At 41.3% G+C, this 27,799-nt stretch overlaps 1 protein-coding gene across 5 annotated transcripts in view; it reads left to right on the top strand.

The window, feature by feature from the left end:
* The window catches only part of LOC122791042 (myomegalin-like), a 3,200,315-nt gene that overhangs the window by 559,852 nt on the left and 2,612,664 nt on the right, over nt 1-27,799 (top strand). For all 5 annotated transcript variants that reach the window (XM_044058817.1, XM_044058818.1, XM_044058820.1 and 2 more), the window contains exon 9: nt 11,533-11,586. In XM_044058817.1, coding sequence (XP_043914752.1) covers nt 11,533-11,586 — 54 coding nt within the window. The remainder of the gene's footprint in view (nt 1-11,532; nt 11,587-27,799) is intronic.

The following is a 27,799-nucleotide window of genomic DNA, read 5'->3' as shown; positions in this document are numbered from 1 at the left end:
ATTTTATATATGACATCAGACTGGCAAAGTTGTTCAAGGTAAACAATAGAAGCCTGAATTAGGAATGCCACAGCATGTAACAAACAAATTATGAACAAATAGTATTAAATTGATAATACTCAGGTTTATCCTTTGCTGATTATACAAACAAAATGATTACTTAAATGCTGACAAACAATGAAATTTAACTTCTGACATATCTAGTAAAATACATCGTATTATAAACATTAAGTATAAATATTGTCATCTGTTTAGATTAAGTAATACGTTTTGAAAGACGTCATCAATAAGGGTGACTTAAATAACTGTGTACTATAATCTTTAACTGAGGTTTTATATATGATGCATCCTTCTTTACTATGTTTGAATTCCTTGTTATCTATCTTTCATGTAAATATTAATTGCTTATATAACAAGTGAACATTGTTGCATTAGAATTTTGTCTAATCTAGAATAGTACTATATCTGTTCAAAGTAACATAAATGTTGCTTATTCTTATAAATATTTTCCATATGATGATTCAACTGATGTTCTGATTTGTCAAGGCATGAGTGATAATGTGATGGATTTAGGTTTATCCATCAGATTAGAAATTATTTTCACTCCATGGCTAGTGTGAATCTTAGTTTTGTTAACATTTATTAATTTAAATTTTACAAAAAACATTTTTAGTATGCCTGACCAAAACATAACTTTATTGGTAAATCTTCAAAGTATAATACTGATAATTTCCTTTAAAAGCTCAAACGTATACTTTATAGTTATCCGAGAAAAATGTTTACTAGTCACATTAAACAAAACATACATAGTTCAAATAACCTAAGATGGATTTAATTTTATTATCTTTAAATACCAATGGCTTAAACAATCCTAGCAAGAGATCAAATCTACTGAAATATTTAAAACTGAACAAAGCACAAATTGTCTTACTTCAAGAAACTCGCTTCAAAACAAATGACAACTAGAAATGGAATCCCAAGGAATATATAATATGGACACAGTCCACTTTTTATTAAACAAAGTCAAAAGGGGTAACATTTTTTATTGAAAACAAATGTGATTAACCCAAAAATCATTTATAAGTATGAAGATAAAGAAGGCCTTATGGCATTTATAATAGTTAAATATAATAGATTATGGACCCTAGCCAGTTTATATTGGTTCCCAGGCATTGGATCAGGAACTGTTAACAATTGGATTTCATTTTCAATAACTATAAAGGCAACTTAATATTAGGAGGAGATTTTAATTGCATATTTGATGGTTCTGAAACTACAAATAAGACCGCTGCGTACATCTACTGTATCAAATACTTTAAACAAGTGTGTAGAATCATTTCATCTTGAAGATACTTTCAAATTTAAAGAAGATAAATCTTTATTTTCCTATCAAGAGCACAGATTTGGTACCCAGACTAGAATAGATAAAATATTTACTGCCCATGACTTACACTCTAAAATCATTAATTTCTTAGTCACTCCCTGCCCCCTTTCAGACCACAATTCACTGGTATTAAAACTTTAAAATGGGTACAAACCATTGATCTTTAACTCATAATTCCAGCATATATAACTAAAATTAAAGAGTTCAAACCCTGGCTATTATCTGAATTAGAGTTCTTCATAGATATTAACTACACCACAGAGATAAATAAAATGATATGGGACTTATTAAAAGCTTATATATATGGGTTAAGCTTATATATATGGCAAAACCCTAACTTGGTATAAAAAAATCAGAATGGGATTCTGAATTATTAGATCTGCAATCCAAACTTTTGTCAGTAAAAGCTGGAAAAAATCAAGACAATTTGGAGATGAAAAAGAAAGTACAAGTATTAAACAATAAATGCAACAAATGCAACAAAATTGTAACACCTAAAACTAGTTTAGCCCTTGAAAAACTAAAAATTAATACTTTGGACACTTCTCACAAATATGTACATAATTTAGCTACACGAATCAAAATGCAATCAAAAGCTAATAACATTAATAAGTATCTTTCATGAAAAGAAAGGAGACAGTCTTGGATATAGGTGACATTCTTGATGCCTATAAAAATCACTATATGGAACATTTCCGAAAAGAAAATATACATACCGATCAATTAAATCTAGATGAAAAATGTTCCAATATTTAAAAAAAAAAAAAAAAAAAAAAAGTTAAAACTTTATCTCCAAGTACCCATATCCTACAAAGAGATTAGATATAATAAAAGAGGGTAAAAATAAAAAAGCTCCAGGTATAGATTGCATAATTATGGAAATATATAAACTTTTTCCTTCAAAGATACTATCCCTCTTCCATAAACCTCTATTAGAAATTCAGCCACAAGCTTTAATTCCACCCTCTTGGAGATGTTCCTTAATCACACCAATTCTAAAGGAAAACAAATCCCAAAACCTCTGTACCTCATGTAGACCTATATCATTACTGAATAATGATTATAAGATATTTATGACAATATTAACTAACAATGAAAATACCACTATCCAAAACAATAAATAATGATCAGACTGGATTTATATATCATAGACACACACACATGACAATATTAAAAGGATAACTTCTCTTATAGATTGTTAGCAAAGAAAACAAAGACACGCTCATAATTGGCTTGGATATAAAGCCTTTGATTCCCTAAATTTGGGACTATGTATTCAAAATCCTAAAGCTATTTGAATTTCTGGCATCCTGTATTCATCTCCTAAAGAATATATATATATATATATATATATATATATATATATATCAAGTTAGGTCCTTTTACCTCTGAATCTATACATATAACAAAAGTCACTACACAAGGATGTCCCATGTAACCAATACTATTTGCCCTGGCTATTATAATATTAGCAGATTTAATTTGTAAAAATATAAAAAAGGAATAGATGTTTATCAACAGTACAATTCTAAAGTAATGCTATTTGCTGATGATATATTACTAACATTATCTAATGCAAAAGAGACATTAGAAGAATTAGATATATTAATTGACAAATTCTACATGACTTCAGGACTCCATTTCAATGAATCGCATTATAGAGAAACAAGAATCTACCTTAAAATATCCAGGAATTGAGTTATGCAAGGGTAATGGACTAGTCTCAAAAAAACTACAATAATAAATGTTAAAATATCCAGGAATTGAGTTATGCAAGGATAATGAACTAGTCTCAAAAAAACTACAATAATATCATTAATATTATTAAAGTCTCTGTGGGAAAATGGAACAAGATTATATTAACATTTGAAAATAGACCGCAGTTAATGAAAATGTTTTTTTACTGCCCAAGATCCTATACACAGCCTTGTCAATACAACTGTTACCAGAAAATAATATACTTGAAGAAAGAAATTCATGCCTAATAAATTTTTTATGGTTTCCCAAAAGAAACCGAATAGCATTAATGCATCATATCAGACCATGGAAACAAGGAGGATTAAACTTTCCTGACCTAGAAACATATATAAACACATAAATATCTAATCCCATCTCAGATTGGATAAGTCAAAATTACTCTGCAAATTGGAAATAATTACTAACTAATATTAATGAATGAATTTGATTTACAAAAATAATTTCAAATAACAGATAAAAACAATCAGCCATGGCACATATTGTATATTAGTCTGCAATATCATATAACTAAACCCACTAAAACTTGTATGATTAGTTTATTACATTGACTCATTTAGGAAAATTGTTAATGCAAATATAGACTTAAAATTTGGTTTGATCTTATAACACCATTTATATTCACCAAGAACTTTCCACATAAAATATTTAGAGAAATTATTAATTCCTGGGAACAGAAAGGATTTGTTTGTTGGGTCTAATGTATCAAAACTAAAAGTTTTAGATATGCAAATAATACTAACAACATACGACATTCCACAACAGGACTGGCTAACTTTACAGAGTATTCTATCTTACTCGCAAGAGTTAAGTAGAATAATTCTTCATTTTAAAGAAATACCTAAATTTATGAAATCATATATAATGACTTTGACATGGGAAACAGTATTTCAAAGTTTTACAAAAATGTGGTGGTGCTGCGGTAGCATTGTCGCCTCAGTTGGACATTGCCCGTTCGATTCTCAGAGCGTCTTCTGTGTGTTGACATGCGTGAATGGGCGTTCCTTCGTTGAAGGTTGTGCGTTAGACCCAGCAAGCCAGCACGTGCAAGTCTGTTGCCAATCATTAGCGGACCGAAGTTCTGCTGTGGCGACCCCTAACTGGGAAAAGCCGAAAGACACAACAACAACAGCAAAATATTGATACTAATAAAACACGCAAAACCTCATATTGGAAACCTATAACAAAAGGACACTCAATACAGTTAACTGAAGATTATTAAAACAAATATATCATTATCGATAAAATATACATCCTTCACACAATACTGGAAAGTTTTTAACTGGAAATGCTTGCACAGAGCATTCTTAACCCCAGACGGAACCAGCAAAATTATTTTTTCCATTAAAGGAAGATGTTGGAGATGTGAGCAAGTACTCAATGCAGATTGGAGCCACGTTTTCTTTGTGTTAAAATTAAGCCGTTTTGGAATGGTATTAACTTTTTCAAGCCTTATTTAATGAATCATTTTATTTAACTAAAACTCTTGTGTTATTAAATGTAAACAAAGGTTCTCCGTTGAATAGGTCCAGCGTCTATCTTGTATGACTATACTTGCAATCTCAAAGAAGTGTATAACAAGAAGATGGAATACAAATACAATACCAACCTTGAAAGACTTCTACAGCCTACTGAAGACCACAGCATTACTGGAAACTAAAATTAAAGAACTAAGATTGTATCCAAAGCCATTTATCAGCAACCCTAGGGGAAAAGTTTTATCTCTGACACCATACAATGACTGATTAGACACTCTGATAACGGATTGGACATACTTGTACAGTAATTGTACATATTAGGTTTGTTATAGTGTCAGGCTAATGTAAATAGCGTAAATAGTTAATTTAGATGATATTTATAAATATTATGGAATTTATTCAATTATATTGAAAATAAAAAAAGTTTTGAAAAAAAAAAAAAAGCGCAGGGCCTGTGGCCAGAGCCACACAAACTCAAATTCATCAATGTTTGAGAGATGAGGGCAATTCCTCTGGCCCATGATGCTTTCCTACCTTCTCTCCAACAGGGTCCCCTGAAGATTTTCACGGACAACACCATGGTTCTGTGGTACCTCAGCAAACAGGAAGGGACAAAGTCCTACCTCTTTCTGCAGACTAGCTTGTCTCTTATGAGAACTGGCCACCACACAAGGAGCAACTCTGCAGGCGGTCTACATTCCCTGTCTTCATAACTCCCAGGCAGATTATCTCAGCAGAACCATCACAAACAACCATGAATGGATGTCTCACAGGGATGTCTTCCTGGACCTGGTCCACTGGTGGCGTATTCCTCAAATACACCTGTTTGCCTCCTCCAACAGGCAACTTCTGATTTCTGCGCCAGGATACCAGACCCGCAGACAGTGGCAACAGATGCCTTGCAATCTCGTGGAAGTGAAAATTTATGTATGCATTCCCTTCCTTCCCACTAATTCAGAGGGTCCTGCTGAAAATTCAGCAGGACAGACCAAAAATCATGTTGGTGACTTCTTACTGGCCAAGACAACACTGGTTCCCCCTACTTCAACTGTTCAAGGGCAATCACAAGTAACCCCTCAGATTGGACCTTCTCACATAGCACAAGGGATCCCAGATACACCCACAGTGGTAGCTACTTCATCTCGCCCTGTGGCTGATAGGATTCTGATCCCCTACAGACACCTTTACAACAAGGACATGCTTAAATGTCCAGGAGGAGGCCAGGAAACCAAATACAAGAAAATCCTACCTTTCAAAGTGGAAAAGGTTCTCACTGATGTCCTAATAGACAGTTGGACATGCTTGAGAGTGAGACTCCTTTAGTCCTGTCTTACTTGTGTGAGCTACTGCAGTCAGTCTTGGCTTATTCTGCTTTTAAAGCTCACTTGTCTGCAATTTCAGCATATCTTCCGCTGGACCCCCCTTTAGCATCCAGACTCCCTAAGCTTTTTTCAAGGAGTTCTTCACATCAGGCCTCCCAGAAAATCATCTCCTCCACCATGGGACCTTAACTGTGTTTTGGAAAAGCTTGCACTTCCTCCATTTGAGCCAGCAGACAAACCCTTTCTAAAACATTGTACATGGAAAACTGTACTACTTGTGGCCTTAGCCTCAGCCAGAAGGGTATCAGAGCTACAAACCCTTATGGCCATTCCACCCTTCCTAGTTTTTCACAATGACAGGGTTCCTCTTAGAACAAATGCTGCCTTCATGCCCTAGGTGGTGATTGACCTGTCCCTGAATCAAGCCATCCATCTACCTACCTTTTGCCCTCGGGGACAGTGAGAGAGTACTTCACTCTCTGGATGTTCACAGACAACTCAGGTTTTATCTGCATAAAACCACGTCTGTCAGACAGGCGGACCAACTTTTTGTCTACTTCCATGCCAGAGCTGTGGGAAAGGCAGTAACCAAACAGACTATCTCAGTGTGGATTTCCAAAGCTATCACCTTCTGCTACAGGTACCACAGAAAATCTCTGCTTGGCACTGTAAAAGCACGCTCCACCAGGGCTATGGCCTCTTCAGGAGCCTTGTTCAAAGGCCTGTATACCTCTACTATTCTTGAAGCAGCTACTTGGTCATCAGTTCATACCTTTACCAAGCATTACAAACTAGACCATATTTCTAGAGCCGGGGCGGGGTTTGCCAGGGCTATCCTTCATGGGTTCCTGGAAACAGCTTAGAAAAGTTGTGTAAAGTCTTAACATAACCATAAATGTCCTTCTCTTCCATGTTGCAGTATTTCTTCCCACCCTCCTGTTACATTGCATTTCCCTTTCTAGATGGGTCAGGACTGGCATTGCCCTTTCTAGGACTGGCTCTGACTGGGGCTTTCAGTTCTGAGGGCTGGTGCGTGCAGATGTCACTTTTATGGCCCACGTTCCTAGAGCCACATCAGGCGTCCCACAGGGACTGAAAACGTTTGCATACTGGCTGGACGTACACGAAGCAAGAGGAGTAAACCCACATGTGGAATACTACAACATGGAAGGGGACATCTACGGTTATGGTAAGATTTTGCACATCTTTTCTTTTTCATAATTTTGAATTTTTAGACTCGTATGATAGTTGGCTCTGAGTAATTGTGTAATCGTGAAAGTTATGAGGAATGTTTTATCTGCATTTTCTTCTTGTAGGAAGAAATCTGCTTTAAGTATCTTAGTCTCCTGTATTGCACAGATCACACACACTAAACAATAAGTAGTTCTGAATCAAATGCTACTTCTGGGATATGGCAACTGATTTTGTTTTGAGGAGGTTTGCATGGCTGCATTCTCAGAACCACCCAGAGGATGATAAAAATGTGACTGACTGAAAATCCACCCCTGGGTAGAGATTCAGTATTTGCCCCCCTGTGCTGCAGAGATGATCAAAAAGTGTGATGAAAGTGGCAGTCTGATGCATGGAATCTCCATGCTTTTGTTAGCCTTCATTTATCAATTTTTCCAAGGGATTTTCTGTCTCCTTATCCAGTTTTGACAGTAGAATAAAGTCTCTCATCAAACTACAGTTAAACAGACATTTACGAAGAAATGGCAAAGGGTTCCAAAACGAAGTCTTGAACCTCCCAAAATCAAGAAAAGTCCAACAAATCTGAATGTTCAAAAGACCTCATGACCCCTTCCCACCCCGGCACCTTTTTATCTTCCAGAAAGTCTAAATCTCCGTTTTTCTCTTTAGCAACAGATAGTTTTAGACAGTGGGATCTGAAAGTCCTTCATCAAGCTGACATATAGCATTGGAAAGGAAATTCCTTCTTTTCAGGCAGTCATTCCTCATTCTCCAGATCAGGCATTTTTGTTTTCACCAGTTCTTCATCGCATGCTTTTCCAAGGAGTGATAGAACAAGTTCCTTCTTTCCAGGTGAAGAAGGGTGTTTGTTCAAAGATGCTCCTAGTGCCAAAGAAAGAAACTGCTTAGGTATCAGTTCTGGGTCTTTGTGCCCACACTCAGAATTGTTACTTAACCTGTTACGTTTTCTGGTAACACTAGACTTAAAAGATGCCTATCACATCCCTATTCATCCAGACTTCAGATGTTTCCTTAGTGTTTATATGTCTCAATCAGATTATCAGTTCTCTGCCTTACTCTTTGGACTATCCACTGCACCTGGAGTGTTGCGTGTGTTTAGCTCAGTTATAACTCATTGCAGGCTGCAGGGTATCCACATTTTTCCATACTCAGATGACTTGCTTACCCTTGCAGAGTTTTTTTCAGTGTGTCCGGAATCCCTCTCTTGGCTGGGAGACTTCTTACACAAGCAGTGTTCCAAGAGACCATAAGCCTTAACTCCTTCACACAAGATTGTATTCCTTTGATGTTAGTTAGAGATATCAATTTAAAGTGCTTTTCTTCCACAGGATAAAAACAGATTTATTTCTAAGCGTTTCCATTTTCTGACTTCTGTCACTTGTGAGGGAGTACCTCAGGATTTTGAATCTCATGGCATCTAGGATTCTCATGATATTCCTAGCATGACTCAACACGAGAAAGTTAGTGGTATCTGAGGTCTCTTTTTGGTCCTGCACAAACAGTTTATCATTTAAAATCCCAATCAGAATAGAAATGGAGACTGATATCCTTAAATCGAGGTCTCCCTTCTTCCTCCCTGCTCCAAAGCAGTCCGTTACCACAGATGCCTCAGATTTTTTGGGGTAGCAGTTTTAGAAGGGATAAAAGTGTAGGGGTGTGGGGCACCAAGGACACGGACACAAGCACATAAATATCAAGGAGATGCTTGCCCTAATCAAGGAGGTCAACCCTCTGAACTGTCTTTGGTCCGCAGGACCTCCTCACATGGTTGCAGACAATCCCACAGTCATGTGGTACATCAGCAAGCAAGGTGCAGTTAGGCCATGCCCTCTTTGCAGACTAGCCATGTTAGCCTGGGATACAGCTTCACAGAACAATCTCACTCTACAGACGTCCTGCATTCTGTTAGAGCAAAATGGTGTGGCAGACAAACTGACCAGGGCAGACCATCACAAATGGAAACTAGATCAGGAGGTATTCTACTATTTGATCCTTCTGTGGGGAGTCCATGAAGTAGACTTGTTTGCCTCCTTTCTGAATAATCAACTGGCAATATTCTGTTCCAGGACGCCATGGAAAAAGGCCTGAAGACAGATTCTTTTTCTTTTCTCTTCCATGGACAGAAGTGTTCCTGTATGCTTTTCCACCCATTCCACTAATATCCAGGGTAATTATGAAGATTCATAAAGAATCCCTCCAAGATCATTGTGGCAACTCCATTCTGGCCCAGGCTACTGTGGTTCTCCATTCTTTTGGAAATGGCCAGGGGCAGTTACCACAAGCTTTTTCAGAGTGGATCTACTCTATCAAGAACTGGGGTTTTTGATACACCCCAAAAGCTATCAAATTCATTTGACTGCCTGGATGATGGAGTCTTAATCCCTTTTAGGCACCTGTTTACTCAGGATGTGCTGCAGGTACTAATGGAGAAAAGAAACCCTGCTAGTAGAAAATTGTATATTAGCAAAGGGAAGAGGTTTTCTAGTTGGTGACATAATCGACACCCATTCAGGTCTTTGTTGTTCTCTGGCTTTACAATATTTGTGTGAGTTAGTATATGGCCTTTATTTCTCTATCAGGGATCATCTGTCATCCATTTAAGTGAGTCTGTCCATGGATCATCCTCTTTCAATGCAGCCTTGTGCCAAAATGTTTTTGAAAGGGGTTTTGCAAAGAAAACTGGTGACCCCTCCTTGAGATCTTAATTTTTGTGTTTGAGAAGCTAAAACTTGCTCCATTTGAACCAGCTAACCTGGCTGATTTGAAGCTCTGAACATGGAAAACAGTTTACTGATTGCTCTGACCTCTTCAAGAAGGGTTTCTGATTTGCAAGCTCTTATGGTGAGTCAACCTTATCTCATTTTCCATAGGGATGTAGTTTGAGAACTAATCCTTTTATGCCTAATGTGGTATCTGAGTTTAAGCCAAATTGTCAAGCTCTCCATTTTCTTTTCTGAACCTACAAATTAGGGGAAAAAGGATACTCCATACCTTGGATGTCCATGGACAACTCTGAAACTGTCTTGACGGAACTAAAACTTTCAGATCTTTGTATCAGTTGTTCATCTCTTGTGTCGAAACAAACTATTTCCAAAAAAACTATTTCAGGCAGGGTCAAGCCCCATTCTGCGAGGGCTGTGTCTTCATCTATGGCTTTTTGGAAAGTGTGGGATTCTAGAAGTATTCTAGAAGCTGCTAGTTGGTCCTCTGAAAATTCTTTTACAAGGCACTATAAGCTTGATTCCTTCTCTAGGTCCAGATAAGGCTTTGCCAGGGCCATTCTCCAGGGGCTCCTGGACTCTTCTTCCACCTCCCAAATGTAATTAGCTGGGGTAATCTACTCGTATAGCTAAAGTGTATTGCAGCAGTGATCAATACTATGAACATAGTACAGTTGTGTAAGTAAACTTACCGTAACAGTAGCTGCTGAAATAATCACTGCTGTAGTAGCTGCTCCCTCCCTCCATCCCCCTTGTTTTTTGTGTGCTTTTTATAACTGGGTGTGAGCATATTCATATATGTTTCTTTTTTGTTTCTCGCTTTATCCTTTCAGGGCTCAGCCTTCCTCTGTCTGTTGTCAGGAAAACAGTGAAGGGCTTGGTGCCCAAACCTGTCGTTTTGGGTGTGTGGAAGGTGGCTGGATGTTGTATCCTAGGCATTGTGTAATCCTGTATAGCTCAGAGAAAGAAAGGGGAAAAAAAGCATGGTATGGACTGATAAGTTGAGGCAACCCATCTTGGAGATATGTTAAACTCTGGAAGACAGGCTGGATGTAGGAACTCTGCCTGCAGCAGAGGTCCTTATGGTGATTGCAGCAGTAATCCTACTAAAATATCTACTGTTCTGGTATATTTCTTTTGCAGTTGTACTTTCCCAAGATGCTGTTTTGTGGACCTTGTAGTGTTTAGTGTTTTTTACCACACCATATCAAAATTCCATTGCAAATAGGGTTTGAGTTTTAGGGCTGACATGGAGCCTTTCAACAAAGTAGAGAGACTTTAAACAGCGTGTGTGGAAGGTGTCCCTTTTATGCTGTGATGAGCATTGAAATGCCATTTGCAGATGGTGACACAAGGAGGAGATTTGCTAGGAAATGTTATTCTGATGAAGAATACCAGAGCAGCACAAGTCCTCTGCTCATGCTTTCTTGAACTGCTACTTTTGAAGATTAAATGTTATGGTTGGTACATTGCTTATTATTTTTTTGTGGCTAATTGAACAACGATTTGTGTTTTTTAAATCAGTGTGTGCTCTTCAGGTGCAATACTTGTGAAATGTATGCCTAATCTGCACAATTTAAGGACAGCGCTTGCAGCATTCCTAAACTGTGTTGGCAGTGGCTGTATGACAATTACGTTTTTTTTTTTTTTTAACTCTGCAGGTCCTTAAAGAGAAACTTCAGTATGAGAAGACACGTTTTGAAAAAGAAGTCCAGGTACTGTATTTTTAACACGAACAAGTTCCTTTTTTTCCATAATGTCTAGCATTAACTTCAGTCAATCTTCAGTGTAATACATTTTGCTGTACGTTTACTTTAACGTTTTAACTGTAATAACTTGTCTGGAGAGTTAGTTGCCAACAACTGTCCAACCTCAGCCAGTTGCACTAGCCAGATAGTCGTGAACTGCACCCTACCTCAAGACTACACCGGAATAATTACAGCATCCAGCCCTGGAAAACTTAGACTTACCTTTTTACTTGGTGTATGGGGAATTTACTTCATTCTGTTATCCTAGTCATGCTATGTTGAAAATGGCACCAAGTGTAATATATCTTCTCTACTTGGCCAGTGCTTGGTGATCTGCTTTTTGTCTATTTTAGCTAAAATCCAAAATAGCCTCCACTGCACCTTAATCCCACCCCGTAATTGAGCTACCCCCGTACTCTTGCTAGCAGCCTGCACTTTAATTGCTCTTTCCAGCTACTGCTTTTGTGACTGTCCTGCTTTGCCTGTATAGGCAGGTCTGTATTGGTTTTGTTCTTCCCTTTTCCATGCCCTGAAGTTTTCACTGAGAACTTATGAACAAACCACTTCTACTTTTAGCATTAAAAGTGGTTAGCCTTAAAAGTACTTAAGAAAAAATTATTTTCCCTTTCTTCCAAACTTTCCTTTTCCTAATTACCAATCTCAACCTTGGTAGTTTGCAACCTCATTACACACTTAAATCTCTAGTTTTATCTCAATATTTCAATACTATTATACTGCCTGTTCCTGTATAACTTTCAGACTTACAGATGGTGTTTTTTTTTTTTGTTACCCACAGCAGCTGTACCACATTCTGACCCAGCTCCCTCCCCTACCCCCTATTCCCACCTAGTTACACTTTTAGGTAAACTTATGCCATTGTATCCCCACCCACTACAACAAAACAGCCAACAAAATTTGCTGAGGCATCCAGCAGACCTGACTCTTCCTACTTAAAAACTCGTATCACATGCCCACCTAACTCACTTTTCCCAATCTCCTCCAAGAAACTGTAGCAAAAATAGCATACAACTTCCACCCAGATAACTGTATTCCCCAAATGTATTTATAAAGTTGTACTCCTTCAGTCTACTCTTACACATCCCACCACAGTCCCCTTCCCCCATCACTCTTATTTCCCCCTAAACTCTGTATTCCCAGTCAACAAACACACACCAGCTACCCAACTGTACATATTCGCAATCATTAGGAAAACGGGCCTTCTTCAATTACAGCTATATCAGCTAACTACCCAACCCATATTTCAGTATTGGACATAAGAGATAAATGTAAAAAAAAAAATGGTACAGATTGTCTTACCACACTTCCACTCTCCCGCTCTGTGGAGCTATCCACCCAAAACCTGGACCTCCCCTTCAAGTCAACTGAGCCCCATTTAACTCTTCAGCCCGCATCATTGCCAACACACAACCCACTAATTCTAACCACATCCTACTGTTGATGCACATAAACCTCAGAAGCATCTACAGAAAAATTCCAGCTCTCCATGCATGCATTGCAGCACACAACCCAGGCATTCTAGTCATCACTGAAACTTTGCTGAAACTAAACACTAAAGATGACTAAATCCTTCTCTCAGATATGATTAAATAAATGATAGACTACAGAAAAAGCTAGGGGGTTGCAATACTTTTTAAAAAGCAACATCACCAGATACCGACTGGGTCACCCCAAATGTGCCAGCACAGAAATATGTTGCCCTCCTACACCTGAACAAGCACAAAATTATTTGCATTGCTGTCATACGTATTTCCCAGGCAGCATTCCCATTCTCAGACATTCTTCAGTGGTTTTCCACTATTGTAAATAAAGAAACTTGTATACAGACCATTCACTTATAAACATAGACTCCCCTACTCTCTCTATTAATCTATTTAATTTCACTCAGGTAATCACCTCACCCACTAGAATTGACAAAACACAGCAGTAGGCGCTCACTACTAGACTGGATCCTTACCACCTTCCCCTCAAACATAGTTTAGATAACATCAATGACCATCTCCCCACATGTATCACAAGGGAAAGTAGTCACACCCCCAAACAAGCACATAGACTCTTGTCTTTAATAAAGACACATTTTCTAACCTACCTCTCCCAGTACAACTGGATTACCCCAAAAAACCTACCAGTAGAAGATGCTGTTAACCATTTCAGTAACACATTCCTCAACATACTAAATGAGTTGACTCCCCATAAGAGCAAAAAGAACCAAAAGCAAACCTGTTCCATAGCTCAACAATGAAACTAAACAGCATATGCTAAACAGAGAGAAAGCCTTGAAGGTATGGAATAAAACAGAACACCACAAAAATGGCAAATTTTTAGACTACTTAGAAATCAATGTAAGCAGGTCAAACTAGGCAAAATTGCATTCTTTTACTCATTTCAAGGCAGACATCACCATGATCATAACCATTCTTGACAACTGTGAAAACCCTACTATACCCAGTCAAACCACCCACCTTCTACCACAAACAATGACACAGACCCTATAAGCCACCTTGTTCAACACACACTTCATTCAGTCTGTGTTCTCTCTATACTAGAATCTAATCACCCTCCCATCTCTCTATCCCCACCATCAATACTCCCAGTACCTCACTGTTTTCTTTCCACCAAATACCTACCGCAGCTATCAAAAATTACCTTCAGAAACTGGAAATCACTGCACTAGCTGCTGTCCAACTCCTACCCGAATACCTTAAGTTAGCTGCCAATGTCCTGGCATACCCCATCTCAAAACTCATAAATAGATCTATCACAGAAAACCATGTACCTACTATCTAGAAAAAAAATTGCATGTACCTCTTCACAAAAGTGGATGAGCCACAGATCTCTCCAACTACCACTCCATTGCTCTTCTCTCCCCTCTGTCCAAAATCTTAGGTGAGGAGTTTGGAGTTGTGCATCTTTCTCTCTCAAGCAACAAGGTGTCCCCCCCCCCACACACACACGATGGCGTTCAGCCACACCCCAGCACAGCACTACTCCCCACCACATTGCCTTTGCACAGGTAAAAAGAGCCTACTTTAAAACCCCATAATACAGCTCTAGCCTCACTGTAATAGTCCTTTGTGACCAGGTGGTGGAACTCCCTGCCTATCACTAATTCCTAGCTCTCTTGTCTTTTATTCTGTAAATGTAAATAAATCTTACCTACATTTATAATTGTACAACGGTTTTCATCGGGTCTATATTAGATGAACGAAAGTTCATCTTAGCGAATGCTCACATGAGCGAATATTGCGGAACTCGAAACCGCAATTGTGAGATTGCGGTACAGTGAAGATGGGAATATTTGCCCTTTCCTCACTGTAGTGTGATCTCTGAGTTGGAATATATGTTTAGGGGGGTCCCCCACCCCCGCAGCCCCCCACAATTGCAGTTTCGAGTACCTGGATATTCGCTCATGCGAGCGTTCGCTAAGATGAACTTTCATTCATCTAATATAGACCCTTTTCATCACTTATGTAAATGAAATATGTTAAGTGGTCTATCTCGCCTTCATTCTTGCTGGATGGGTTCGGAGCCGACCTCGGCTCCGACTCGGCCACTCTAAAAGCTCGAGAGTTGGTTCCACCGGCTCGAGGCTCCCCTTATATCCCACAATGCTAGGCGTGAGTTACCCCAGATCTCGTTTGCCGCTACAGCGATCGAGGTGTGTTTTCTACCGGCTCCAGGTTAGTGAAAGTTAGACTAGTTTAAATTCTTTAGACTTAGGCTAGCTTAGTGTATTGTCCTTTCCCCATAGTGTAGTGGACTTATTATCCCTTCTACCTTTTATTCAGCCCCCTTTTTTTCCAAAGAACTTATAGTTCTTTCCCTAAGGCCTTCGGGCCCTTCCTCCCTATCCTTAGGGTGTGTATGTGTTTGATTAGGGAGTTTTATTTTAACTTACCTTTAGTTTAAATAATTCCCTTTGAACCCTATCAGTGTAATCTGTGTGTGTGTGTGTGTTTTCTGTGTGTGATTACACTTCGGTTCCTTGAATATGTCCAAGGAAACAAAGGTCTCAGGCTTCAAGAAGTGTGACTCGTGCTGTCAGAAAATGTCTCTGACAGACGGTCACACTTCTTGTGTGTATTGCCTGGGACCTTTACACCTGCAGGACTGTTGTGCTGTATGCCATGGCTTCAGCCCTAGAGTCCTGCAGGAGAGAAAAAATAAACTCATTTTGAGGGGTTTAATCAAGCCTGAAGGTTCCCTTTCTGTGTCATCAGGGAAACCTTCTAAGGCTTCTAAGACCTCGGCTCCAGCTTCAGAGTCGAGGCCTAAGGCTTCGAAGCCTACTGCTTCATCGGCTCTGGCTGGAGCCGATGAGTCTTTGACTGCAGTATCCGTGGTTTCCTCGGCTCCGGCCTGAGCCGAGGCATTAGGGATTCCTGGGTCGGCTCCGATCAGACCATCGGAGCCGACATCTAGAAAGAGATCGAGGTCACCGTCCCTTGGCTCCGTTCATTCGGCTCCAGCGTCTCCCCTGCTGTCTGAACGGAGCCATAGATCTCACTCCTCCAGGTCATCGAGGCTCTCAGATCACGACCTCCAGAGGGTAGTGAGTAGACTTTTGAAGTCCGAGGCACTGGCCCTAATGCTCCAGAGTCCGACTCATCAGTCGATGCCTCAACTTGTTCCAATAAATATTCCTCCTCCGACTCCTTTGAGCTCGGAGCCGGGGCGTCTCGGGACCAAGACTGTGGTAGCGTCGGAGCCGATACATTTGTCTTCGGCTCCGTCGTCGGCTCCGATTTCTTCTTTGAAGAATCTCGGCGCCGGCTTCCCTCGTCGGCTCCGAGGGTGAGTGGCATCGGACCCTTGTCCGACCCCCTCTCCTCTCGGTGCTTGGCTGGTGAGTTCGGCTCCGACATCGGCCTCGGAGCCATCTCTGTCGGTGCCGAGGGAGGTTCTCAGCTTCTCGGAGTGGGGACCTCTGGCTCTGCCTGACGGGGGTGCATTCGAGGTCATGCGGAGTGTGTTGGAACCTTGTTCGACTCCACAGTCGGCTCCGTCCTCCCCTCCCACTTCGGTGCCTTTGGTTATGTCGACTCACTCCCTCATCCCAGACCGCAGAGAGCAAGCTCCTCAAGAATCCCCTGTGGGGATCTCATCCTCTTCCGAGGCCTCTCCTGAATTGGCAGGGGAGCCCCCTAGGAAGAGAAAGTGTAAGAGGAAGCACATAGACTCACCTGAGTCTGTCACCTCTGACACAGATTTAGAGGATTCGAGGGTTCCCACGTTCCGCTTCTGAAGATGTCTCTTTCGCAGACATTCTAGAGATCCTGAAACAGAGCGGAAATTGGCCAGCCCTTAACCCTTCGGAGGATGAATCTGTGTATCTTGAGGCGTTTGGCTCTCGCCCTTCCACCTCCTGGGTGTCCCCCCCTTTGATCCCCTCATGCAGGTGGTTGCAAAGAAGGCCTGGACGGCTCCTGATTCAGTGGACCCTACCCCTAGGAGACCCTCCAAATTTATAACAGCACCAACTGACAAGCAATTTCTCACAAAAGGTGTTTCTGTGGATGCTATGGTGGTAGCTGCTGCCACCAAGAAGGAACTAGCTGATCCTTCAGTGCCTGTTCATCCCCCTAACAAAGAATCTAGGTCTATGGACAGGTACGGGAAGCGGATGTTCTCGTCAGCGACCTTTGCTATGCGTTCGCTGAACTACCTATGCCATTTTACTCGTCTTCAAAGAGACTTGATCAAAGAAGCGAGTGACATGTTGAAGGATCCTACGGCTGCAGGTTTTCAAGACAAGATGAACACTCAGCTGGCTACCCTGAACTCCATAGCTAACTCCTCCATGCGCCTCCTTTCTTATGCAGCTGATGGAGCGAGCAGGGCCGCAGGGACAGGTGTGGCCTTACGCAGGCATGCCTGGATGCGGCTATGCAACTTTGCGGACCCCTTTAAAACTCTTTGGTCCTCAAGTGAAAGAGACCTTGACTAGGTGCGAGACAGATGGCAAGACTCTTTCTGCCGTCGGAGTCCGTTTTTCTACTCCTCCTAGGCCTTACCCCAAAGGCCAGAAAAGTGGAAGAATGTGGTTCCGCAAACAATCTCAAGGGACTTCGCCTAACGCACAAAGTCGGTTCCCCGCCAGAGGCAGAGTGGGGAACAACAATGGTAGACGTCGCCCTAGAGGCAGGGGGGGTCCGCAGAACCAGGGCAATCGGGAAGTCTTCTCTGATAAGCCCTTTCAGCATCCCTGAGGTGTTGCCCGACTGCCCACCTTCGGAAGCAGTCGGGGGAAGATTGTCACTGTACCCAGAAGCCTGGCTATCCCTGACTCAAGACAAATGGGTACAGTCCATCATTTCCGAAGGCTATTCCATTCCCTTCGTTCGCATTCCAAACCAATCAAAAAAATCCCTTCCAGATGTTCCACCCACTCAAAGGGATCTTGCAGCTTTGGAAATTTCAAAGCTGCTTGCAAAAAGAGCAATTCAGCCAGTTCCAGCAGACCAGCAAGGATCCGGAATCTATTCCAGGTTCTTTTTAGTTCCAAAGAAAACAGGGGACTGGAGACCAATTTTGGATCTCAGTATCTTGAACAAGTCAGTCAAGAAAACAAGATTTCGGATGGTCACGCTGCAATCCATCCTTCCCCTTTTGGGAAAGGGAAACTGGATGTGCTCTATAGACCTTCAGGATGCGTACTATCACATAAAAATGAACAGACGCTCCAGAAGATTCCTCCGCTTCAGGCTGGGAACCAGTCATTTTCAATTCAGGGCCCTGCCCTTTGGTCTCACCACTGCCTCCCGGGTGTTTACCAAATGCATGGCAGTGGTAGCTTCTCACCTGAGACGTCAAGGATTCCAGGTGTTTCCATATTTGGACGACTGGCTCCTCGCAGCTCCCACCAAGCATCTTCTCCTAATGGCCAGGGACTACACCTTTCGCATTTGTCAAAAGTTAGGCATTTCAATAAATTGCGAAAAGTCTGTTTTGTCGCCTTGTCGTACTATTACCTTCATAGGCGCAAATCTAGACACAGTCAACATGTCTGCGAGACTAACACTTCAGAGAATAGCAGACATACACAAACTGGTCTCACTCCTCTTCAGCAGCAACAGAGTCAAAGCCAGGTTAGTTCTGAAAGTGTTGGGAATTATGGCGGCTGCCATACCTCTGCTTCCATTAGCCAGGTTCCACATGAGAATCCTTCAATGGATGCTCTTCACGCAATGGTCATACCAGCAACTTCCGATGTCCCACACCGTTATGATTACGCAGACATGCAGGAATCATCTTCTGTGGTGGATGTCTTCCTCAGCTCTTATTGGGAAGACCCTTTGTCCCTTCCTCCGGTTGCTACTCTGACAACGGACGCCTCCCTGATCGGGTGGGGGGGCATTATCAGGGCAGAACTGTCCAGGGCACATGGCAACCACACGAATGCCACTTGCACATAAATGTTCTAGAGATGAGAGCAGTGCTTTTAGCGTTGCAAGCCCTTCAAGACTCTCTTCCCTTGGGAACGATAGCAATCCAGACGGACAATATGTCTGTAGTGTGGTATATCAACAAACAAGGCGGAACCAGGTCCTACCCCCTGTGTCGAGAAGCACTCAGACTGTGGCAATGGGTGATTTCTTCTCAGCGGTTTCTGATAGCAACGCACATCCCCGGGAAGTCCAATCAAATCGCGGACAAGTTGAGCAGAGCTATCCTCATGCTTCACGAGTGGTCTCTGAAAGACTCTGTTGTGAGAGAAATTTTTCTCAAGTGGGGTCAGCCTTGCTGCGACCATTTGCTACTCCCCAAAACAGCAAGTGCAGAGATTATTTCACCCTATTCACTCTACCAGGTCAGCCCAGCAGAGACGCTCTAGTACAAGTTTGGCCCCGGGACTTCTGTATGCATTTCCTCCCTTCCCACTAATCTCTCAAGTGATACAGAAAGCTATCGCTCAGAAGGCCTCGTTGATCCTCATTGCTCCTTACTGGCCTCGACAGGTTTGGTTCCCCTTTCTACATCATTTTCTGTTGGAGCGACCTTGGCATCTGGACCTAGTTCCAGATCTTTTGATCCATCAGTCGGGTCAGTTTCATCGCTCCTTCCTCTCTGAACCTCACTGCTTGGTTCCTCCAATTCCAACCTTAGCCAGGCTTTCTCAAATATCTCACTCTGTCCGAGATATTTTGATAGCTTCCCATAAATCTTCCACTAGAAAGATTTATTTGAGTAAGTGGAAACGTTTCGCCTATTGGGCTCAAGGAAGGGACATAGATCCTTTCACTGCTTCCATCCAAATGGTCCTTGATTTTCTAGCTGAACTCTTCCATGCAGGTTCATCTCCTTCTACTCTTAAAGTTCAATTGGCAGCTATTTCTAACTTTCATGTGGGCATTTCAGAGTCTGCCATCATGTCCCACAAGCTTTGCAAAGCCTTTTTGAAGGGAGTTTTTCTACTCAGACCTCCGATAAGAAATCCTCCTCCTCCTTGGGACCTAAATTTAGTTCTCAGTTCTTTGATTCTCTCCCCTTTCGAACCTGCAGCCTCCTGTTCTTTAAAATTGCTATCATGGAAGACTCTTTTTCTGGTAGCTATTACTTCAGCTAGAAGAGTTTCAGAACTTCATGCACTCAGCTGTCGACCTCCTTATCTGTTGTTCCATAAGGACAGGGTATCTTTACGAACCAACCCGTCCTTTTTACCTAAGATAGCCTCGGCATCTAACCTAAATCAAAGCATTGACCTCCCTGTGTTTTTTCCAGAATATTCTAATAGGTCTGAACAAAAATTGCATTGGCTAGATGTTCATAGTCAGTTAAGGTACTATTTGGATAGAACCAAACAATTCAGAAAATCTGACCAGCTGTTTGTCTCTTATGCAGAAGGCAGAAAGGGACTTTCAGTTTCAAGGGTATCATTATCCAGATGGCTAACATCTCTAATTTCCCTTGTTTATGAAATTAGACACCAAAAGCTGCCTAACAAACCCTAAAGCCCATTCTACCAGAGCTTTGGCTACTTCTATAGCCTTCCAAGACAGACTGCCTATTGACACCATTTGTGCAGCGGCTACTTGGGCTACTCCTCACACTTTCATCTCTCATTATAAGTTGGATTTAGCTTCTAGGCATAGAGCTAACTTTGGTTCCACTGTTCTCAAGAGTCTGTTCCGTTAGGCCACCCGGGACAAGGTGCTAGGGACGCGGTCCCATCCAGCAAGAATGAAGGCGAGATAGACAAATTAACATATAGAAGTTATGTTCTTACCATAACGTTCCATGTTAGTTGTCTTCTTCTCGCTTTCTTCTTGCGTCCCACCCTCCTTCCCCCTGGCCTGGACAGACCTAGAGGAGTTTGATTGTGACCTCTCTTTCTACCACCTCTTTACTTTAGGTATATGCTGCTGTGCATATTTTCCTGGATCAGGATGTAGGTCACCCTTCTCTTCTCCCTGGTTTATAGAGGTGGACTTTGTTTATAGTTATTCTATTACTATTATAGCTGGGTCTAGCTTACAAACGAGATCTGAGGTAACTCACGCCTAGCATTGTGGGATATAAGGGGAGCCTCGAGCCGGTGGAACCAACTCTCGAGCTTTTAGAGTGGCCGAGTCGGAGCCGAGGTCGGCTCCGAACCCATCCAGCAAGAAGAAGGCGAGAAGAAGACAACTAACATGGAACGTTATGGTAAGAACATAACTTCTATTTATATATTGCTGTATATGTAAATGCAACTGAGTTATTGTACAACACTCCAACAGAAATCTGCAATGTTTTACAACAGTACCCCTCCGATGCTCAGTAGCAAGACCCGCCCAAACCCCACCCAACAAGCTGCCCTCATGAGTAAACATGATGCTGAGGAAGTCTGCACAAGTATTCATTCGTTATTAATGGAATGCGATAATCAATCAACTTTTTGTTTTGGCAATATTTGCAATCTGTCTTTATTTGCGCATCCTTTAACCCACCCCTATTATTTTATCTACAATTCTTGTGCAGAAACTGTTGAGAGGCATAACATCAAATAACTGCCAGTTAAATCAAAATAGAGTGTTTACCCCTCTTAGAACAGGTGACTGTTATAGAGAAGGTGATGAATGTCACGTAATAAATGAAGATAGTAATTTACAATTTTAAAATATGAATGTAACCTTCATAAAATGTACAATAAGCTATAGTAATCCACATGTCATCTGCAACTGTTTACTAGGCATAGTACAGTCGGCATACAATCAGTGTAGTGGGTTAGGGCATGTTAAGGCACGTACTTCAAAACATACACAAATAAAATAGCAAAAGTAAGTGGGACTGATCTTACACTACGAACTTGAACCTGTCAAAATGCATTTTTTAAAAAGTGAAATTAGCCTTGCTGGCAAAATAGAATCTTTTATTTTATCTTTTATAAGAGGGATTGCTCAGAGCGTATTTTGTACTTTTTATCTTTTTCTATATGGTTTTATTTTTTCTAAATGTTGTCACTGCCTAAAAGGCTGTTATTTAAGGTCTATTTGATTTTCTTGTTATTGTTCGAATGTCATTGTTAAAATGAATAAACATAACATAATTTGAATCTGATGTTTTTAAACTCTGGTTTTACGAGTTTGTGGCACAGACATCAAGTTATCTATGTCGCTAACAAATATTTTTTTACCTCTGCTTTTTGCAGCGGGCCCCTGCACACCTCTCAGTGTATGTTGTTGAATCTTCGGCTTTTCCCGGTTAGGGGTCACCACAGCGGAGCTCCGGTCCGCTAATGATTGGCAGTAGATTTTTACATACCAAGTTGCCAGCCCTGACGTACAACCTTCAACGAAGGTACGCCCATTCACGCATGTCTCCACACAGAAGACGCTTTAGCTGAGAATCGAACAGGACAACGTCTTACTGTGAGTCAGTGTATATAAATACAAATATACCAACTCGGAGATTGCACTACTTTGAGGAAGCAGTTAAACTACTCGTGATGTCACAGGCAAATCTGCATGAAATGTCAGTCATGCATCATTTGCATGCTACATTGCAGCCATTAGTCATGTCTGTCCCTATGGCCATGCCCATTCCTGCATGAAACAGCTGGGGGGGGGGGGTACTACTGTAAAACATCACCCAGAAATCAAATTGCATTAACCTCTATCTTTTTTGTATTACCGACTACATGATTCTATTACCGACTACATGATTCTAAAGCCCAATGTCTACTGTTAAGAAACCGAAATTCTTTTTTCTGTGTACATTTTATTGTAACTTTAATGGAGCTTTTCTCCCGGGGCCTCTGTTGAAAATGGGCCTGAATGCCCAGTCGAACCATCCCAGTAAATGAAAGGCAATAAATAAATACTTTGTGGTTCCTAGATTTTGATTATATTTGCTGGTTTGAGGCTTTTCTTGGGTGACTGACCATAAGTGTTAAAGGACTAGATTTCTCTCTTCATACTTGTATTGATAAAGCTGTTAATTGTACCTGTCAGTCTTCACCATTGATTATTAATTGAGTTGTATACAGGAAAGCACAGTCTTTACTAGAAATAATTTTCTTCTGCAGTTGAGCAGTAGGCATCTTGTGAGTTGGGTTTCACCTCCTGGACTCTATGGTAGCAGAAGTTAAAAAGTTTGCAACGAGGCATAACTGATATTCCATTAACATATCTGTCTCACTTCTTTGGTGAGAAATGTCTGTATATGATTGATCTGTGTTAACAAAAGTACTAAAGAGATTCTTATTTCATTTTAAATAATGGGAAACTGCAATGTTCAAATAATTTGGTTTGTGAAATGTGACAGATGTTTTTAGTGTATATCATTTAATGAAATGGATGAAGTTTACTTGTAAACATTTTAAATTTGAAGAAATTTAACCATTTCCAAACTGCAGCAATAAAAAATTACATTTTATAGCTGCAACATGTATAGTGTAGAATGTTAACATCTTCCTTAAGTATATTTAAATAAAATTTTTAATGAAAATTATAATATCTGGACACCATCTGCATGGCTAAGGACATAACATGGAAAAGTAACTGGAAACTAGTGAGCATGTAACATGCTGACAGTCTACAGATTGTAGTTCTAAAACTCTGCGTCTGTCATTATCCTGTCCGTCCACTTTCACTAATGTAGATCTGATGTGGCAAACTGACTCCTCTCCAAGTGTTTGCACTCTTTCCCTTCACCCATAGTGTATCTGTCCCTTCTGTGTTCTGAGATCTTATTTGCTACTTCTATGAATAAGTTGAAATCTGTAGTGCATCAGACAAGTGTCTGTATTTCTGTATTTTTCATTGATTTGTTCAAAAGTTTTTTCACACAGTCTTTGTTTCCCCCTCTGTTCTACGCATTGTATTCCTTCCCACTGTTGTGACTAAGTGCGGCAGGCCTAGTCGCTTCCATTGACGTGCTCTTTAGGATACTTGCTATCCTTTTTATGTAAGTTTCTTGATTACATTATTATTAGAGCACTGTTGCTATTTCTAGTATTGGTGTTTGTTCTACTGTTTCTTGACTCTTTGTGCCCAATTTGGGTATAAAATCTTGACCTATGACATCCACAAGCTGTATGTCGTGTCTGACTTGGGACAGATCACCACCTGGCCTGCTGAGAGATCTGCAAAGAATTCGGCCCTCATTCTTTTCAAGGGAGGACTAATAAAACTTTCTTGCTACTCTGTGTCAGAGAAAAAGATGGGTACAAAAAAAGAGCGAGGGAAAAAGGACAAAGCATGAGGAAACGGGAGGATATTAAACCTTTTACTTCTACTGTGAAGGTGTCAGGTCTGATAACTTTAACACCACCTTTGTCTCTGGTGCTGGGGTCTTCCTGCACTGAACCAGTCATTGCCCATGATTGCTTTTTTAGGACTGCCAGCAACCATTTTTCTGAGAGGAAACTTTCTAGGTTTCTTCTTTACCACCACCCCCCCCCCACACTTCCTCCCTAAGGTCTTATGTTTGTATTGAGCACTATAGATTTTGACTGTGAAGTGATTGGTGATAACATTTGTAGAATCTCAAACTGATATAGATGTCATCCCACCCACCCCCTCAGTAGCTAGGGCAAATCGGGTTGGCTTTTAGTCTTCCCAGAGGGAAGCTCATTCGCTGGTAGAGGTTTTGGTACTGGAGGTCTTAAAGGGATTGTCCTTTCCAGAGACTCCTGTGTTGGCATTGGCAGGATCATATCCCCTTGGTGCTAACTCCGAAGCATCTGACTCCCTTGACTCCAATTTCATTGAAGTTGATGTGGTTTTATCACTGATTTCTTGATGCTGACTGTTCGGCACCAACTTGCTCAGCACCCTTTTCTGTGTTGGTGTCATCTGTGTTTGAAGTCTGTGCTCCAGTCTTGCTGTTAGAGCCATCCTGTCCATTGATGTTGGTATCTCTGTATTCAGCATAGTCCACTTCCATGTCCTTTAGGGCCATCACAGCAACTGCTGAGGTCTAGTGCTGATTGATTTGGCATTGGCCTTCGAGTGAATGTCGTACAGGCAGTAGATGATCCTCCCAATATTTGGCTGCATCTCTTGATATCTATCAATCTGCAGCCTTTTCTACTTGTCCCCTGGGACAGGATAGATTTGAAGGTCTTAAGAAATCCATCTGTGAAGGGACATCATGAGCCATCAGGTGGTTTGAAAGTCCACTCCAGTCCCAACTACTGAAAGATACATGTAAGAGGAGATGCATCAATTCCCCTATATAGTGTCTCCCCAGACATCAGCCTTAATGAAAGGGAATGGTCAGGTTTGGCAAAATTTTAAGTGTTATTGTGCAGAAACCAAACTCTTTTCCACTGATAAGGTTCTGTTCAAGGCCTGCAGGTCTGCCTCTGCCTCCTGTGTGACACTTTTTCTACTGAATGTTTAATGGGCAGGGTGGCAGGGCATGACTGGAACATGACAAGGTATAGAGCATCCTGTGAAAGCTGTGCAAGATTCGTTGCCCACCAGAGGACAGACCACACTGGAGCAACAGCTCCCTGGTGGCTTCCATTATTGTGGCAGCAACCAACAAGAAAGAACCATCTGACAGTCTATTGATTCATCCTCCTTCACAGCAGACATTGTGGAAGGCTGTCAAGTTTGCTCAGCAGTCTTCTTGAGTGGTCCCACAACTGCAGGCATTTAAAAGGTTACCAGCACTGCCTGGGAAAACCAGGATATGGTAACTCCTTTAATCATAAACTAGGAAGTATCTTGTGCTTTGCTTGAGTATGGTGTTTCTGGCTTGAGACTCCTAAATCAGACAACATGGTGTGTCAGCCGCTGCTCTCAAAAGGGCTCCTACATCTGTGACCCCCCCCCCCCCACAAGGTCCACCTGACAGATAATGAGTCCAAAGTTGTGAATTGGCTAGATGACAGCATGTATGTTGTGTGGGTCATGCATCAAAGCAGCCCATAGCTGGAGGACAGGCACAGGGTGCAGTCCATGTAAGGGTAACACAACTAAGTACCAAGTAATTTTATCATATGAGTGGAAAGGGGCAGATCGTAATGGCAAAAATGAGGAGCACATCAAAAAGAAACAGGAAGGGAGGGTCTGTGTGAAGAAGGGTGTAATTTCCTTCTGGGTACAGGTGCATGTTTTGTTAGAATTATGGAGGAAGAAAGAATCAAGGGTGGAGACTGAGTAGGATGGTGGGTGTGTAGAAAGAAGCAGAGTGCAAACAAATGAATATGTAATGCAGATAAAGACTGATGGGATGCAGTGACATAGAGACCAACTGGGGAGGTATTGACACTTAAGAATGGCAACAGTTGATAGATGTGGACTGAGAGGGAAGTCTGATAGCACTGGTGAGGAATGGACTTGTACATAGGGATGAGGAGGAGTAAGGAGATCTTTCCATCCCATCCCAGAGGAGAATCAACCTTTGTGGCTGATACCATGGGGGTGCATCATTTAATTTGGCCTGATAGGGCCAGACGGCCATGTGGCACTATCCACAACATAAGGAGACTATCCAGGATGCAAATGAATGCATCCAATAACTAGTCTGCCTCTAATCCTTACCAGCTACTGCTTTTGCCTCTGAGTGTCCCGGAAGGCCCTCTCAGCACCACAGTCTGATGAGGAGCCTCCATTGCTCTCCAGAAAGGTAGCTGTTGAGCACACCAGTAAGCTGACCAGATAATTTTTCACTGGTTAACATGCATCGCCCTGTAGAAACTCAAGCCTGAGGATTGCTGCAGCAAGCTTAGAGGCAGTTGCACCATGTGGTGGCAACTGCCTCACCATGCATGCACCAGCGTTGATTCTACAAAAAAAGAACATAGATGGAGAAATATAAAACAAAGCAGAAAATGTAAAATACACAAAATATAGCAGACTAATAATGTGTGTTACTGTTCACTGCAGTAATACATAACTTCCAGCAGTACATTGCAGTTACTCCACCACCTGGTGAGCTTGTTTCACCTCCTCTGACAGACTGTTCTATTATCTTGTATCTGCTATAGTGCTGGAAAATGTAAAACAAACAATGAAATCAGCACAGTAAATCCCTGACAACAGAAGGCAAGTACAGCTGCAGGTGCTAGGATTAATGTACACTGCCAGATTAAGCACAGCATGCTTGCAGTAAAAAGGTGCCACTGTCTCCTTACTACTTCCCACTGATCGAGAAGATCTGTGTGGCACATCCTATGGTTAGTATATTTGTGCCTGGCCTTCTTGCCAGGGGGTCTATATTACCTTATCAAATGATGAAAAGAGCAAATGCTCTTTCATCGATCTGAAAAGGTTGAAACCCATGAAGAGCGAAGACATGGACCATCAATCTTTTTCCTAGGGGAAAAAAATCAGTGGGCTGTCTTCGGGACTTTGCCATTTCCTCCACTATGGTGCAATCTCAGAGTTGGTATATTTAGGTGGGGGGGGGGGGGTGCCCCCCACTTCATTTTGTGTTTAAACTTTTTTTTTGTTTGCAGAGCAGCGATTTTTTTTTCCTCTGGGAAAAAAATCACGGTTCCGTTTCTTTGCTCTTTAGGGGTTTTGACCTTTTCGAATCAATGAAAGAGCGTTCACTCTTTCTAGACCCTTTCGATAAGGTAATATAGACCCCTTGCCAGGCTGTGTAAAGGCAGTGACCTCATTCAGTGCCTTGGCAAGCTGGTCCAAGGCATCATTTTTTTATAGGGGGATCTCATTATCCCACAGTAAATGTTCCTTGTGGTCCATGTAGTGATGAAAGAAAATCT

This window comes from Protopterus annectens, chromosome 16.part0, assembly GCF_019279795.1.
Source record: "Protopterus annectens isolate FY-2018-M chromosome 16.part0, PAN1.0, whole genome shotgun sequence".
Classification (NCBI taxonomy): Eukaryota; Metazoa; Chordata; order Ceratodontiformes; family Protopteridae; genus Protopterus; species Protopterus annectens.
Note: the sequence above shows the minus strand (reverse complement) of the source record. Positions and strands in the feature narration are given on the sequence as shown.